Genomic DNA, 13,677 nt, shown 5'->3' with positions numbered 1-13,677 from the left:
CACCAGTTCTGGTGCATGTTTCAATGCAAAAAGAGTTAGTTTCTGAGCAAGCATTCTTTACAGCAGTCCCTGCAATGATGAAGGCCCTCTGAGAAAGAGAGTGAAAAATCGGCCACCGTTCTCAGCATCGCGTATCTGTGTGTAACCTCTTTCATCGACAAGATACTCTTGTTTCCCCGCAGCCTTGACCAGTGAGTCGGTTACCTAATCTGTGAACGCTTCAGTTGTGTTGCTTTGTCAAAAGTTAGACACAGTCAACAAGTTTTGCTCTGAGTGAACAGTGCAGCTGGCTTCAATTAGCCGGTGACATCTCTCTGGCCACAGCACCAAACAGTACATGGCTGGGGGGAGGGAGAGAGAGAGAGAGAGAGGGGGGGGGGGGGTAGCTGGCTAAACTCACTGGGGTGTCCGATGTCACTGCATGTCAGCAGGAAGAGCATTGGAGAGAAATAGAGAGGTGTACTCTTCCAAACAATTTCCAAGGATCAGTTGTCAGGGCTTAGGGTAGTCAGTGTGGGAGAGTGAGAGCGGTGTTGTGTACAGTGTATTTCCGACTGAAGAGTGAAAAGTCACTGCCACAAGATCGGCATGCAGTCAATAAAGCCAGACAAGAAGAATGATTATGACATGCGGCTCGATCTGCTGTTTTTTTAATTCAAACTGGTTTTCAACGCTTATTCTCACAAAGCATCTGCACACCTGCCTCTGCCTCTGTGCTGTGTTTGTGTGGCTGCTTTCGTATGATGTCAGTGCATGGTGAGTGCGTTCACTGCCTTGTCACCACTTTCCCACCTTTTCAGAATGTTTTCTTTGTCTTGGATAATTCTTTGAATTTGCGATTAAATTACATATCTTACCCAACTCACATATATCAATTAACCCTGGTTCAGTGCTGGTAACGCTGTACGCGTCCCCTTGGTAACAAGGGGAGACCACTCTAAAAAAGAGTGACCAATACCCATAATGAACGACTAATACAGAGTCTGACTTCCGTATGCGTGCGCATATGCCGCCAATTGTATCATTCCAAACTCAGCGCTCAGTCGAGCTGGTCGCATTTTCTGTACGCTCTGGCTGTTTTTCAGCCTTTGGGACTTAGTCTTTGGACTTTGTTTCTTTCCTCTTGGTTTATTCTTCGTGTGGACTTCACAACTATGTTGAGGTGAGGTCGTTCCTTTTATTTTCTTGAATTTGGCCGCATTTTTGGCCGCATTTTGGACTTACAAATATTTTGTCTCAAAATTGTTTTCGTGAGTTGTTGTCATGGCCGACAATGCTATTAGAGGTCAACTCCTAAACAGGTAGCTGATGTGTCCTCTCCGCCAAAGAAAGTTCCTAGAAAAGCTAAGTTAACCGGCCAGGCGGTCGTGTCTGTGTTGGAACCTCTTTCTAAGAAATGTGTTGATGTTTTGGTGGACTTACCCGCCACTTCCATTTTGCCTGCTAAGTCTGGGGACAAGACCTCTTGTGTGGATAAACCGGTTAAAGTTGATGCTTCTCCTATTGTTCCTGGGTTGGCGTCTGCGGATGTAGCCGCGTTGTTGCTATCTCTCAGTTCACAGGTTTCTTCGTTGGCGTCGGAGATTTCGTCCACGAGAGCGGAGCTTCGTGCTTTGCCTTCCGGTGTTGCGGATGCGTCTTTGCTAGCCAAGGTTCGGCCTCCTCCCTCGGCTACGGTCACGCGGGCGGAGGTGCATGCTTCGCAGGATGATGGGGACTTCTGTTTTCCGCCGTCGAGTGGTTCGCCTTCCGGCGTTCCTGTGCGTTCTAGAGGTATGTCTGCCACGTTAGTAACCGGGTTCTCCGGCCAAAGCGTGGCGCGTCTTCAGGAGGAAGTAGCCCCTAGCCTAACACCTGGGGGTGAAAGTTCCTATCACTCGGCTGGCCGTCACCGTGCTTCCGGTGGGTCAGTGGAGGGTAGGAGCCCTGTCGAGCGTACGGAAGGTCCGGTGCACTCAGCCCTGCCTACAGGCGGCTGCCAGAGTGTGCGACTTCCGCTTCCGCCCTGGGAATGTTGGCTCCTTATTCGACTGTGACAGTCAATATGGGGGTCAACTTCCGGGTTGCACGGATGTGTACGATGGCTGTCCTGATGAAGGTACTTCCGTACAGGAACAAGGTGCTGAATTCAGTTTGCCGCAAAAGGCTGCCAAGTGCTGTTGCTTTGGCGGCTGGAACGGCTTCGAAGTATTTCGAGGAAGGAGTGGTGGAGTGTAAATCTCCTTTTGTACCACCACCTTCAGCTCTGGGAGACTTCCGGACTTCTAAGGATACGAGTCGTTCGTTCCGGTTCCGGGAATCTCCTTCTGTGGCTTTCGAAATGGCAAACGTTCTCACTAAGGGATCTCCTCATGCTTCGGCTGTTCCGTTGTTGTCACAGCGCGGCAAGGCACCGGAGTCGGCTTTGCCGTGGCTGGCTCAAGCAGGGCATCAAGTTCCTGGTGCTGCTGCTTTGCGTAACTTCAGAATTGTCAGTCGTCCTGTCAATTTGGTTGAGGCTTTCGCTCTGCCCAAGTTTGTTCTTCCGGTTACACCGGAACTGGCCTCTTTGCGAGAGGATGGGTATAGTAAGGACAGGACTGTCCCCTATACGGAAGCTTCTCTGTTGTCCTTGGAAGAAACAGGAAGGGCTCTTTTGGAGTTGTCGTCTGTCTCGGAGTCGCTCCAAAGATCTTTGTCGAGGTCAATCGCTTCTTCACTGGACCCGTTCGAGTTTCGTTACGATGCTTCTTCGGAGGACGTGACTATTCTCTTGGCTACTTTAGCCAAAGTTTCGCAGGAACAGATGAGTCTTTCTGCCAAACTATATACTCACGCGGTACTCTCGCGCAGATCTGCCTTTCTGGCGGGTTCTCGGATCGGGGACAAAGTCACGATTGACAATCTGAGGGTCTCTCCGTTCTCGGAGGGTTCTCTTTTGGGTAGTTCATCTCTGGACGCTCTGCAGAAAGAGACTCAGGACGCAAGGGATTTGGCCATTGCGCGGATTGCGCAGCAGGGCCTGCCGAAAGGGCAGAATAATCCTCGGTCTCAGAATAAGCCTCAGTCTTCTTCCTCTGGGAGGGGCAAAGCTCAGAACCAGAACACTTCTTCTCGAGGTAGGGGGCGTGGTGCTCCTCATCAGAAGAGGGGTTCTTTTGGTGGTTCCAGGGGATCGGGGCGTAAGCCTCACCCCCAATGATGGCTTCCCGAACCTGCAATCCCGGTAGCCCCCACCTTTGTGGTGGCGGGCGGCCCCACCAGGGCTCTCGCTTCCTGGGCACGCTTGGTGTCCAGCGAGTGGATTTTAGGGATAGTGAGTTCGGGCTTCGTCTTCTCTGGGCAGAGGGAAAGGCTCCTCTGACCAGGATACCGCCGCCTTTTCGGTTTCCGAAAGATCCGGAGGCCAAGTCGGCTGTTCAGGGGGGTGTCTTCCCTTCTTTTGAAAGGGGCGATCGAGGAGATTTGCGATCGAGAGTCTCTGGGCTTTTACGGCAGACTATTTGTGGTCCCCAAAGCTTCGGGGGCTTGGAGACCAGTTCTCGATCTTTCAACCCTGAACACTTTTCTCCGGGTTGTGAAATTCACGATGGAGACTCCTGCTTCGGTGAGAGAGGCTCTACGGCCGGGAGACTGGGCCACGTCCGTCGACCTGACGGATGCCTATTTTCATGTGCTCATGCACACAGCAGACAGGAAGTGGCTTCGCTTCCGCTGGGGAGAGAAAATTTTTCAGTTCCGGGCACTTCCGTTCGGTCTCTCTCTATCCCCTTGGATTTTCACGATGGTTGTTCGTCAACTTTGTGCACTCGTGAGGCGGGAGGGTGTGTGCCTAAGAGCGTATTTGGACGACTGGCTGATTTTGCATCAGAACCAGGTCCTTGGCAGGGCGCACACTCAGAGGGTGTTAAGTCTGGCAGGTCAACTCGGCTTCACAGTCAATCTGGTGAAGTCGGAGTTGGAACCGTCTCAACGTTTCACGTATCTGGGGATGGAGTTCGATACCCTCAGTTGGTTAGTCCGTCCTTCTCAAAAGAGGGTGGACAAGTTGCAGACGTTGATACACTCTCTGCACGGAAAGAATCTGTCCACGGCTCGGGAATTGTCCTCCCTTTTGGGCCAGATGGAATCCATGGCTTCCCTTGTTCCTCTGGGCAGGGTTCACAAGAGGCCGTTTCAGGCAGCTTTGCAAGCTCATTGGGATCAGTCAACTCAGGGCTGGAATGCTCAGATCGAGTTGGGAGATTGGTTCAGCCGTACCACGCGGGTGTGGCTTCTTCCCTGGGTCTCTCAGGGGGTTCCCATTGCTCTTCCGTTACCTGGGAACAATCTTTTCACGGACGCCTCCCGGTCAGGTTGGGGAGCTCATCTGACGGAGCAGACAGCGTCGGGTGTGTGGGACGTCAGTCAGGCCTCTTGGCACATCAATGCGCTAGAGCTAGAGGCTGTGGCTCTGGGACTTCGGTCTTTTCTGCCTCTGTTGGTAAACAGTCATGTGAAGGTACACACAGACAACATGACTGTGGCGGCTTACATAAACCGCCAGGGAGGCACGCGCTCTCAGGTGCTGTCAGACAGCGCTTGTCGCTTGCTGGTTTGGTGCAACGAGCACAACATTCTCCTGTCAGCAAAGTATTTGAAGGGCACACTCAATGTCTTGGCAGATGCCCTCAGCAGGGGGGACAAGATCCTTCACTCGGAGTGGACTCTGTCCCACCAGGCTCTGGATCGCCTTTGGGCTCAAGTGAACAAGCCGTTCATTGATCTGTTTGCAACGAGGTTCTCGTCCAGGCTTCCTCTCTTTGTGTCGCCGTTCCCGGATCCTCAAGCTTGGGGAGTGAACGCGTTGGAGATGGATTGGACGAATCTGGAGGCTTATGCCTTTCCTCCCTTTTGCCTTCTGGGCAAGGTGATAAGAAAGGCAGACTTGGAAAGACCAGCGTTGGTGCTAGTCGCTCCACTTTGGCCCAGCCAGCACTGGTATCCCGATCTGCTGCGGCTGGCGGTTCGTCCTCCCATTCCTCTCGGGGTTCGAAGAGGCGATCTGTTACAGCCCAGGTCAGGCATTCCGCACGAGAATCCACAGGCACTGCAGCTTCACGGCTGGATTCTGTCAGAGTCTCTTTGCTCCGTGCGGGTGTGGTTCAACATGCGCACAGGGATTCGACCAAGTCGGTGTATTCCTCACACTGGGCGTCTTGGGCGAAATGGTGTGTGGAGAATGGGGTGGATCCTCTCTCTCCTAGGTCGATGCAAGTGGCCAATCATTTGGCCTGGTTGGCGGATCAGGGTGGTTTGCCTTCTTCGTTACGGGTTAGGAGATCTGCTATCTCCTCTACTCTCAGACAATTGGGTCACAAAATTAACTTAAGTGGTGTTATTGCGAGTGTTACAGCTCGTTCCAAGGCACAGCTCCCGGCTTGGGATCTGTTTTTAGTGTTACGTTTTCTGGCTTCGGATGACTTTGAGCCTCTCCGGTCAGCCAGTTTGGCTAATCTTACGAGGAAAACTTTGTTTCTCGTTTTGCTCGCTACTGCTAGGCGTGGTAGCGAAGTCCATGCTTTATCGGGTTTGGCTAAGGATATATCGTTAGAGAAAGATGGCTCTTTGTCTCTTAAGTTTCGACCGGACTTTCTCGCAAAAAATCAAAAGCCTGGTCAGTCATCTCCTGTTGTTCATATTCCCCCCTTGAGCAATGTGCTTGCTCCTGGAGACCCCGATCTTGCTAACTGTCCTGTGAGAGCCCTCAGCAGCTACCTGTCTAGGACTTCGCCGATTCGTTCTGAAGCTCAGAAGTTACTTTTTATCTCCCTCAACACTGTGAGAGGGAAAGACATCTCGAGGGTTACCTTGACCAAATGGGTATCTAATACCATTTGGCAGGCTTACGTCTGGTGGCAGAGCCAGTCAGGCGAGACCAGGGCGGTTTTGCCTCTTACTTCAGCCAGGACTCATGAAGCTAGAGCCTGGTCGTCGTCCTTGGCAGTTCTTCGCTCAGGGCGCCTCTCAGAGGTGCTTGCGGCGGCTTACTGGCGGTCAGAAGACATCTTTATTAATTTCTACTTGAGAGATGTTGCCGCAAGTCGTCATGATGGCAGTTCTGCTTTGCCTTCTCTGGTGGCGGCAGGGCAGGTTCTCCGTTCTTGAGATGGTGAGTACCCTCCTCCTATAGTAGCAATCTGCTATATGTGAGTTGGGTAAGATATGTAATTTAATCAAAAATTTTAATAATAAATTTTCATTTGATTAATATACTTACCCAACTCACATCGTTTATTCCCTCCCGCCTCCCCGCTGTGGGGGTATGGAGTTCTAAAAAAGAAGTGAGTTGGGCTTCGTTTAGAATGATACAAATGGCGGCATATGCGCACGCATACGGAAGTCAGACTCTGTATTAGTCTGTCATTATGGGTATTGGTCACTCTTTTTTAGAGTGGTCTCCCTTGTTACCAAGGGGACGCGTACAGCGTTACCAGCACTGAACCAGGGTTAATTGCTATATGTGAGTTGGGTAAGTATATTAATCAAATGAAAATTTATTATTAAAATTTTTGATTTTCCAACATCAAGACTTTTTGCAATCGCGATGGCAGTTTCTCCCTTTTTGTGTCTGTTCACAACATTCACTCGATTTTCGAGAGTTAAATATTTTCTTTTCTTTGTAGACGCCATGTCGATCTCCACTGCTCTTCTGTCCAAAGACTCTATTCTGACTGAATTGAACGGTGTATGTTGGTCACGTGAGTTTGTTTTCTCGATGATTGGTTTGTGATGTTTACTCAGCCCACCCAACCATCACACCTCTCAGCGGTTAATTAGTGCCTTTGCTTACGCGAGACGGTTATAACTGGTTATAACCGGTTTGTCATGAGTGATGCGTTACGCTGACTGAGAGTCTTGGCTTTGTCTGACAAAGTCGTTACACAAGCTGTTAGGTCGGTCCTTAGACGTTAGAGCGGGGTGGTCGCTACACTGGTGACAACTATATAAGGAAACACATCGGTTAAAAAAAAAGGGTCGTTGTGGCGGGGTAGTCGTTAGAGAGGGGAGTCGTTGTGAGGGGTTCCACTGTAGAATTTTTACGTTCTAGTGCATTCGAACCGTTACAAGGCGCTAGCCTCTCTAATCTTACGCGTAAGACTCTCATGCTAATCCTGCTCGTTTCGGCGCGGAGAGGTAGCGAGATCCATGGCCTTTCCGGCCTAGACCGTGACATCGCGTTCGAAAGAGACGGTTCTGTCTCACTGCGTTTTCGTCCCGATTTTCTCGCAAAGAATCAAAAACCGGACCAGCTTTCACGAGCTATTTCCATTCGGCCTCTTCGGGACATTTTGGCGCCCGGCGATCCGGATCTTTCTAATTGCCCGGTAGGAGCACTTAAGGCGTATTTGTCTCGCACCGCTCCGCTCAGAGCATCTAATCAGAAGCTGCTATTTATTTCACTGAACACAGCTAGAAATAAAGACATAGCAAAAACCATGCTTACCAGATGGTCTTCCACACTTATAAGGCTTGCATATCAGTGGTGGCAGACTCAAGGGGGGGGGGGCCGGGGGGGGGGGGGGGGCAGTCAGTCCTCCCTCTACGATCGCCTCAAATGCATGAGGCTCGAGCGTGGGCGACTTCATTAGCTGTCCTCAAGTCTGGTAGGATGGCGGACGTTCTTAACGCTTCTTACTGGACATCTCAGGACGTCTTTCTCAGCTACTACCTTCGGGACATTGCCAGCACTTGCCCGGACGGTACTAGCTGCCTCCCAGCAATGGTTGCCGCAGGCCAGATACTTCCTAGAGAATAATGTGAGTATCCCACCGCCTTTATGTGCAATCTGCTATTTATGTGAGTTGACGTAAGAATATGGGATTGAATCGAAAATTTCAACAATAAATTTTCATTTAATTAATATACTTACTCAACTCACATAGTTCATACCCTCCCAACCATCCCCGCTAACATTTTTTATGTGTTGAAGGTGTGTGTTTCCGTGGGGGAATGATGACCGGTAGCAGGGCTCGCGCATGCGCGGGGTTACCGGTAGGGGAGGTGACTCCTGTCCTTGACTACGGACTTGTTTTGTTTTGGGAGTTACCTCCCCCTGTACCAGTGTCGAGTACTACTTCAATACCTAAGCAATGAACTGAAGTTAATGCTATTTATGTGAGTTGAGTAAGTATATTAATTAAATGAAAATTTATTGTTGAAATTTTCGATTTTAGGGGTGACCTTGTTTGACAGGCTGTAACGGGATGCCTATACAAATTACCACCGATCGGACAAATGATATAAACGGTGGACATAATTACCTTTTCCAGCATATAAAGTTGAACTAAAATGGATTGTGTTTTACCGCTTTTGTTAGCGTGCGAAAGTTGTTGCAATAATTTTTTGGCCAAGTTTATTTGATGGCTATGACAATTGCACCACAGTAAGGCTGATGGATGTGATGTTCAGATGCTTCATACTGCATGTAATTATTAGGTCTGGTTCAAGGGATATAATGGACACAAAATCTGTCTCCTATCACTCCAAGAGCTATATTCGGGTTGGAGGTTGTAATTATGTCACGAGGAATACCTTATAATAAGTGCTCAAAACAGCTTCAAAAACCACCTTTAATGGCTTCTGAGAGGAATGACACCTACACTGTTCAGCATGCTATGACATCATTGTTACAAAACTTAGATGAACAAAACTGACTGTTTTGGATACAAATTTGATTGATCTTTCCAATGACATACAAAACTTGTGGCGTTTTAGCTTAATATCTGATTTCTTGTCGATTTTGACATGGGAACCTTACTTTTGCAAATTTGATTTTAAGAGTGACTGTGTTGTAGGTTCCACTGTATAGACACTTACATACGCAAAATCAATCTGTTTGCTGAATATGGTAGGGGAATGAATGGCCTTTCCAGTCATTTTAAGAGTGACTGTGTTGTAGGTTCCACTGTATAGACACTTACATATGTAAAATCAATCTGTTTGCTGAATATGGTAGGGGAATGAATGGCCTTTCCAGTCATATAACTGGTTTTACAATAAGAAAGAATAACAAGTCGCGTAAGGCGAAATTACTACATTTAGTCAAGCTGTGGAACTCGCAGAATGAAACTGAACGCACTGCATTTTTTCACAATGATCGTAGTCCGCCGCTTGTGCAAAACGCAGTGAAACTGACGAGCCTGTTTAGTGCGGTAGTGGTTTCGCTGTGCTGCAATATAGCACGCTTTTCTGTACCTCTCTTCGTTTTAACTTTCTGAGCGTGTTTTTAATCCAAACATATCATATCTATATGTTTTTGGAATCAGGAACCGACAAGGAATCAGATGAAATTGTTTTAAATCCATTTCGGAAATTTAATTTTGATCATAATTTTTATATTTTTAATTTTCAGAGCTTCTTTTTAATCCAAATATAACATATTTATATGTTTTTGGAATCAGAAAATGATGAGAAATAAGATGAACGTAAATTTGGATCGTTTTATATAAAAAAAAATTTATTACAATTTTCAGATTTTTAATGACCAAAGTCATTAATTAATTTTTAAGCCACCATTAGCTGAAATGCAATACCGAAGTCCGGCTTTCGTCAAAGTTTGCTTTACAAAAATTTCAATCAATTTGATTGAAAAATGAGGGTGTGACAGTGCCGCCTCAACTTTTACAAAAAGCCGGATATGACGTCTTCAAAGACATTTATCGAAAAAATGAAAAAAAACGTCTGGGGATATCATACCCAGGAACTCTCATGTAAAATTTCATAAAGATCGGTCCAGTAGTTTAGTCTGAATCGCTCTACACACACACAGAGACAGACAGACACACACACATACACCACGACCCTCGTCTCGATTCCCCCCTCTATGTTAAAACATTTGGTCAAAACTTTACTAAATATTAAAAAAAGAAAGAAATGTAAGTAGTTGGAACGTTTGTTATTGACAAAGCAATACGTTACAATCACAAATATATCGACCCAACAATCTTTTTAAGTGCACAGACAAACAATTAGTCACAAAAACTTATCTCGATGGAATCTTCAGTCGCTTGCCAACCGAATGAATCTATTTTTAATTAATTAATTCATAATGAATGAATAAATTTTTGTGAATAATTGTTCCTTTTTGGATTTGGTTTTACAATAAACGGCCTCATCACAAAGATCTGCACTTAAACGAATCTGCCCATTTTTTTTATAACTGGTAGTTTAGAAGGGAATTCATATTATGAACTTTATGTCATGGTACAAATTGTAATTATGTAATCTTATTGATTTATGAATGGATTTTTGGTTTGACTCAATCTTTTGCAGTATAACTGATCTTCAAGTGCTTTGTTTCTCATCATTTCAGTGGTGAAAACTCGTTTACAGACGTTGCACAAAGGGGCTGGGGAACAAGTATATAATGGCATTTTACATTGCTTCAAGTGAGTTTTACACTTTTTTTCCTTCTGACTTTACATACACGTAAGGTAGCGATCATGTATACACCAGACCTGTCCAGGCGTTGTACATGTAATTACAGAATTCTTTCACGTGTACACATATTCTAAATCTACAGCCTAGCAAAGTGACATAAAAACAATTCCAGCTCTGCACAGAAACAAGCCAGACTGCCGTTTTTTAAGAGAGGTTCCACTGTAATGGGATATGACGAAGGGGATTTGTATAAGCATTTGCTTTTCTTGTTTGATTTAGACATGTTGGCGCTCTCTTGTAAACTTGACTTTCCATAATTTCAGAACTGTGATGGTTCAGGAGGGACCCAAAGCTTTTCTGAAGGGAGCCCTGTGTCGTATTTTGGTCATCGCTCCCCTCTTCGGCATTGCACAAACAGTCTACTACCTTGGTGTAGCAGAGTCCCTTCTAGGAGTGAAAAAACCTTGAATACCCTCACACAGCTAGGTACATTTCATGCTGGACGAGGAGTCCATGACCCCCCGCGGGTTAGGGGGAAGAATTTACCCGATGCTCCCCTGCATGTCGTAAGAGGCGACTAACGGATTCTGTTTCTCCTTTTACCCTTGTTAAGTGTTTCTTGTATAGAATATAGTCAATTTTTGTAAAGATTTTAGTCAAGCAGTATGTAAGAAATGTTAAGTCCTTTGTACTGGAAACTTGCATTCTCCCAGTAAGGTCATATATTGTACTACGTTGAAAGCCCCTGGAGCAAATTTTTGATTAGTGCTTTTGTGAACAAGAAACAATTGACAAGTGGCTCTATCCCATCTCCCCCCTTTCCCCGTCTCGATATAACCTTCGTGGTTGAAAACGACGTTAAACACCAAATAAAGAAAGAAAGAAAGAGGAGTCCATGTCTGTTTTAACGGATGAGGACTTGTGGTTAGAATTTTGTTAGAATTTTGCCAGTCAAAAAAGTAGGCTTTTAGGTATGGATGTGTTTTGCAGGAAGTATAAGACATTGCTGCAAAGTGATCAGCACTCCATGTGTTTCTCCTCCCCACCCTCATCACTCAAGCTTGCCGTTTGAACTTGTAGCTAAATGATTTACTTGCATTGGTAAGAATAGCTTTACTTACAGGACTGTATTTTTTTCTCTTCAGATCTGTGTTTTGGAATCAAAGGGAACTTGTGATCTTTTCCCCTATGGTGGATGTCTTCTTTTTTGTCACTGTTACCTTGAATCTTGGTATAGTGTAGTGAAGGAGACCGATTTCTATTACAGCAGAACACAGTATGAATTGTACAGTGCATCTAAGAGACCAACTTCTATTACAGCAGAACACAGTATGAATTGTACAGTGCATCTCAAGAGAAACATGTCTGACCCTGATAAAGAGCATGTTGGTTTTTTTACCCAGGAGAGTCTTAGTTATGTCAGTTTTTAGACTTTTGAGAGAAACTGATATGCTAGCACATTTTTTGTGTTAGAACTGGGAAATTTCTTTCAGATGTATTAGAATTTACGTGCATGATTGTTTTTGATGTTTTGATTTGTGGAGCTGTTGTCTTTCACTTTTGAGGACACTGTTTTTGACGCCATGGAGTTCAGAACATTTCAGTTGAGGTTTAACCTGTTTACTATGTGTCTGAAAGCAAAACCATTTTGTTGTGTCTAGATCTGAAAAATACTTGTCAAGTCATGCTTAATTCATTTGCTTTCAGGTTTTCAGCACCATGCCTTCATGTGTCTATGAGTTATATTTGAGCTGTTACATGCACCATTGGGCATTACATCATATGTGTATGTGACAAAACTAGATGATTACCCGCTTCGCCGGGTACCGGCTTCGCCGGGAAGAAGTAGAGCCGAATACCAGGCTGTGCCTGGGACCCGGCTTTGCCGGGTGTACGCCGGCTTTGCCGGCGCACGAAGGAAAGGAGATAAACGTGCAAAACACTGAAGACCTTCTAAAAATAGTAACGTGCAGTGACCTTCTAAAAATAGTAACGTAGTAACGGGAATATGGATTGACGCCACACGGAGGAAGGGAGATAATCGCGGCTGAAAACACTGGAGAAGATAAGGAAGAGTTACTGGTAGTGGATCCAGACCAAAAAAAACAAAATCGGTTCAGCGCGCACAGCGCTGCGCGCTGAGAGCACGTGTTGAAATATCTCATCGATGAGGTTGTGTCCGGGGTGTAGCTGAATACGGTGTCCAAATTTGAAAAAGATCCACCGAGAACTTTGGCCGTGCATCGCGAACAGACAGACAGACAGACACTAGTCGTGTATATATATATAGATTAAACAAGTCGCGTAAGGCGAAATTACTACATTTAGTCAAGCTGTGGAACTCACAGAATGAAACTGAACGCACTGCATTTTTTCACAATGACCGTAGTCCGCCGCTTGTGCAAAACGGAGTGAAACTGACAAGCCTGTTCAGCGCGGTAGTGGTTTCGCTGTGCTGCATAGCACGCTTTTCTGTACCTCTCTTCGTTTTAACTTTCTGAGCGTGTTTTTAATCCAAACATATCATATCTATATGTTTTTGGAATCAGGAACCGACAAGGAATAAGATGAAATTGTTTTTAAATCGATTTCGGAAATTTAATTTTGATCATAATTTTTATATTTTTAATTTTCAGAGCTTGTTTTTAATCCAAATATAACATATTTATGTTTTTGGAATCAGGAAATGATGTAGAATAAGATGAACGTAAATTTGGATCGTTTTATATATAAAACAAAATACTACAATTTTCAGATTTTTAATGACCAAAGTCATTAATTAATTTTTAAGGCACCAAGCTGAAATGCAATACCGAAGTCCGCCTTTGTCGAAGATTGTTTTACAAAAATTTCAATCAATTTGATTGAAAAATGAGGGTGTGACAGTGCCGCCTCAACTTTTACAAAAAGCCGGATATGACGTCATCAAAAGTATTTATCGAAAAAATGAAAAAACTTCCGGGGATATCATTCCCAGGAACTCTCATGTCAAATTTCATAAAGATCGGTCCAGTAGTTTGGTCTGAATCGCTCTACACACACAAACGCACAGACAGACAGACACACACACACATACACCACGACCCTCCTCTCGATTCCCCCTCTTTGTTAAAACATTTAGTCAAAACTTGACTAAATGTAACAAAATGACCAGTTTACAACCCAACTGTTTGTGTGCTTGGGTACTTCTAAGTTGAAATGTATTTGCCTGAAAGAAAAGGAAAAAATATTGACATTAATGAAGCAAAAACACAGTGTGGATATAATTGCAAAGTA

General features: G+C 45.4%; 1 protein-coding gene across 1 annotated transcript in view; it reads left to right on the top strand.

Moving 5' to 3' along the window:
* Positions 1–13,031, top strand: part of LOC138960799 (mitochondrial glutamate carrier 1-like) — an 89,737-nt gene extending 76,706 nt beyond the window's left edge. The window contains exons 9-10 of the mRNA XM_070332454.1: positions 10,334–10,409; positions 10,725–13,031. Of these exons, the coding sequence (XP_070188555.1) occupies positions 10,334–10,409; positions 10,725–10,869 (221 nt within the window). The 3' untranslated portion in view covers positions 10,870–13,031. The remainder of the gene's footprint in view (positions 1–10,333; positions 10,410–10,724) is intronic.
* The last annotated feature ends 646 nt before the right edge of the window (positions 13,032–13,677 follow it).

Source organism: Littorina saxatilis, linkage group LG3, assembly GCF_037325665.1.
Source record: "Littorina saxatilis isolate snail1 linkage group LG3, US_GU_Lsax_2.0, whole genome shotgun sequence".
Lineage (NCBI taxonomy): Eukaryota > Metazoa > Mollusca > Gastropoda > Littorinimorpha > Littorinidae > Littorina > Littorina saxatilis.
Note: the sequence above shows the minus strand (reverse complement) of the source record. Positions and strands in the feature narration are given on the sequence as shown.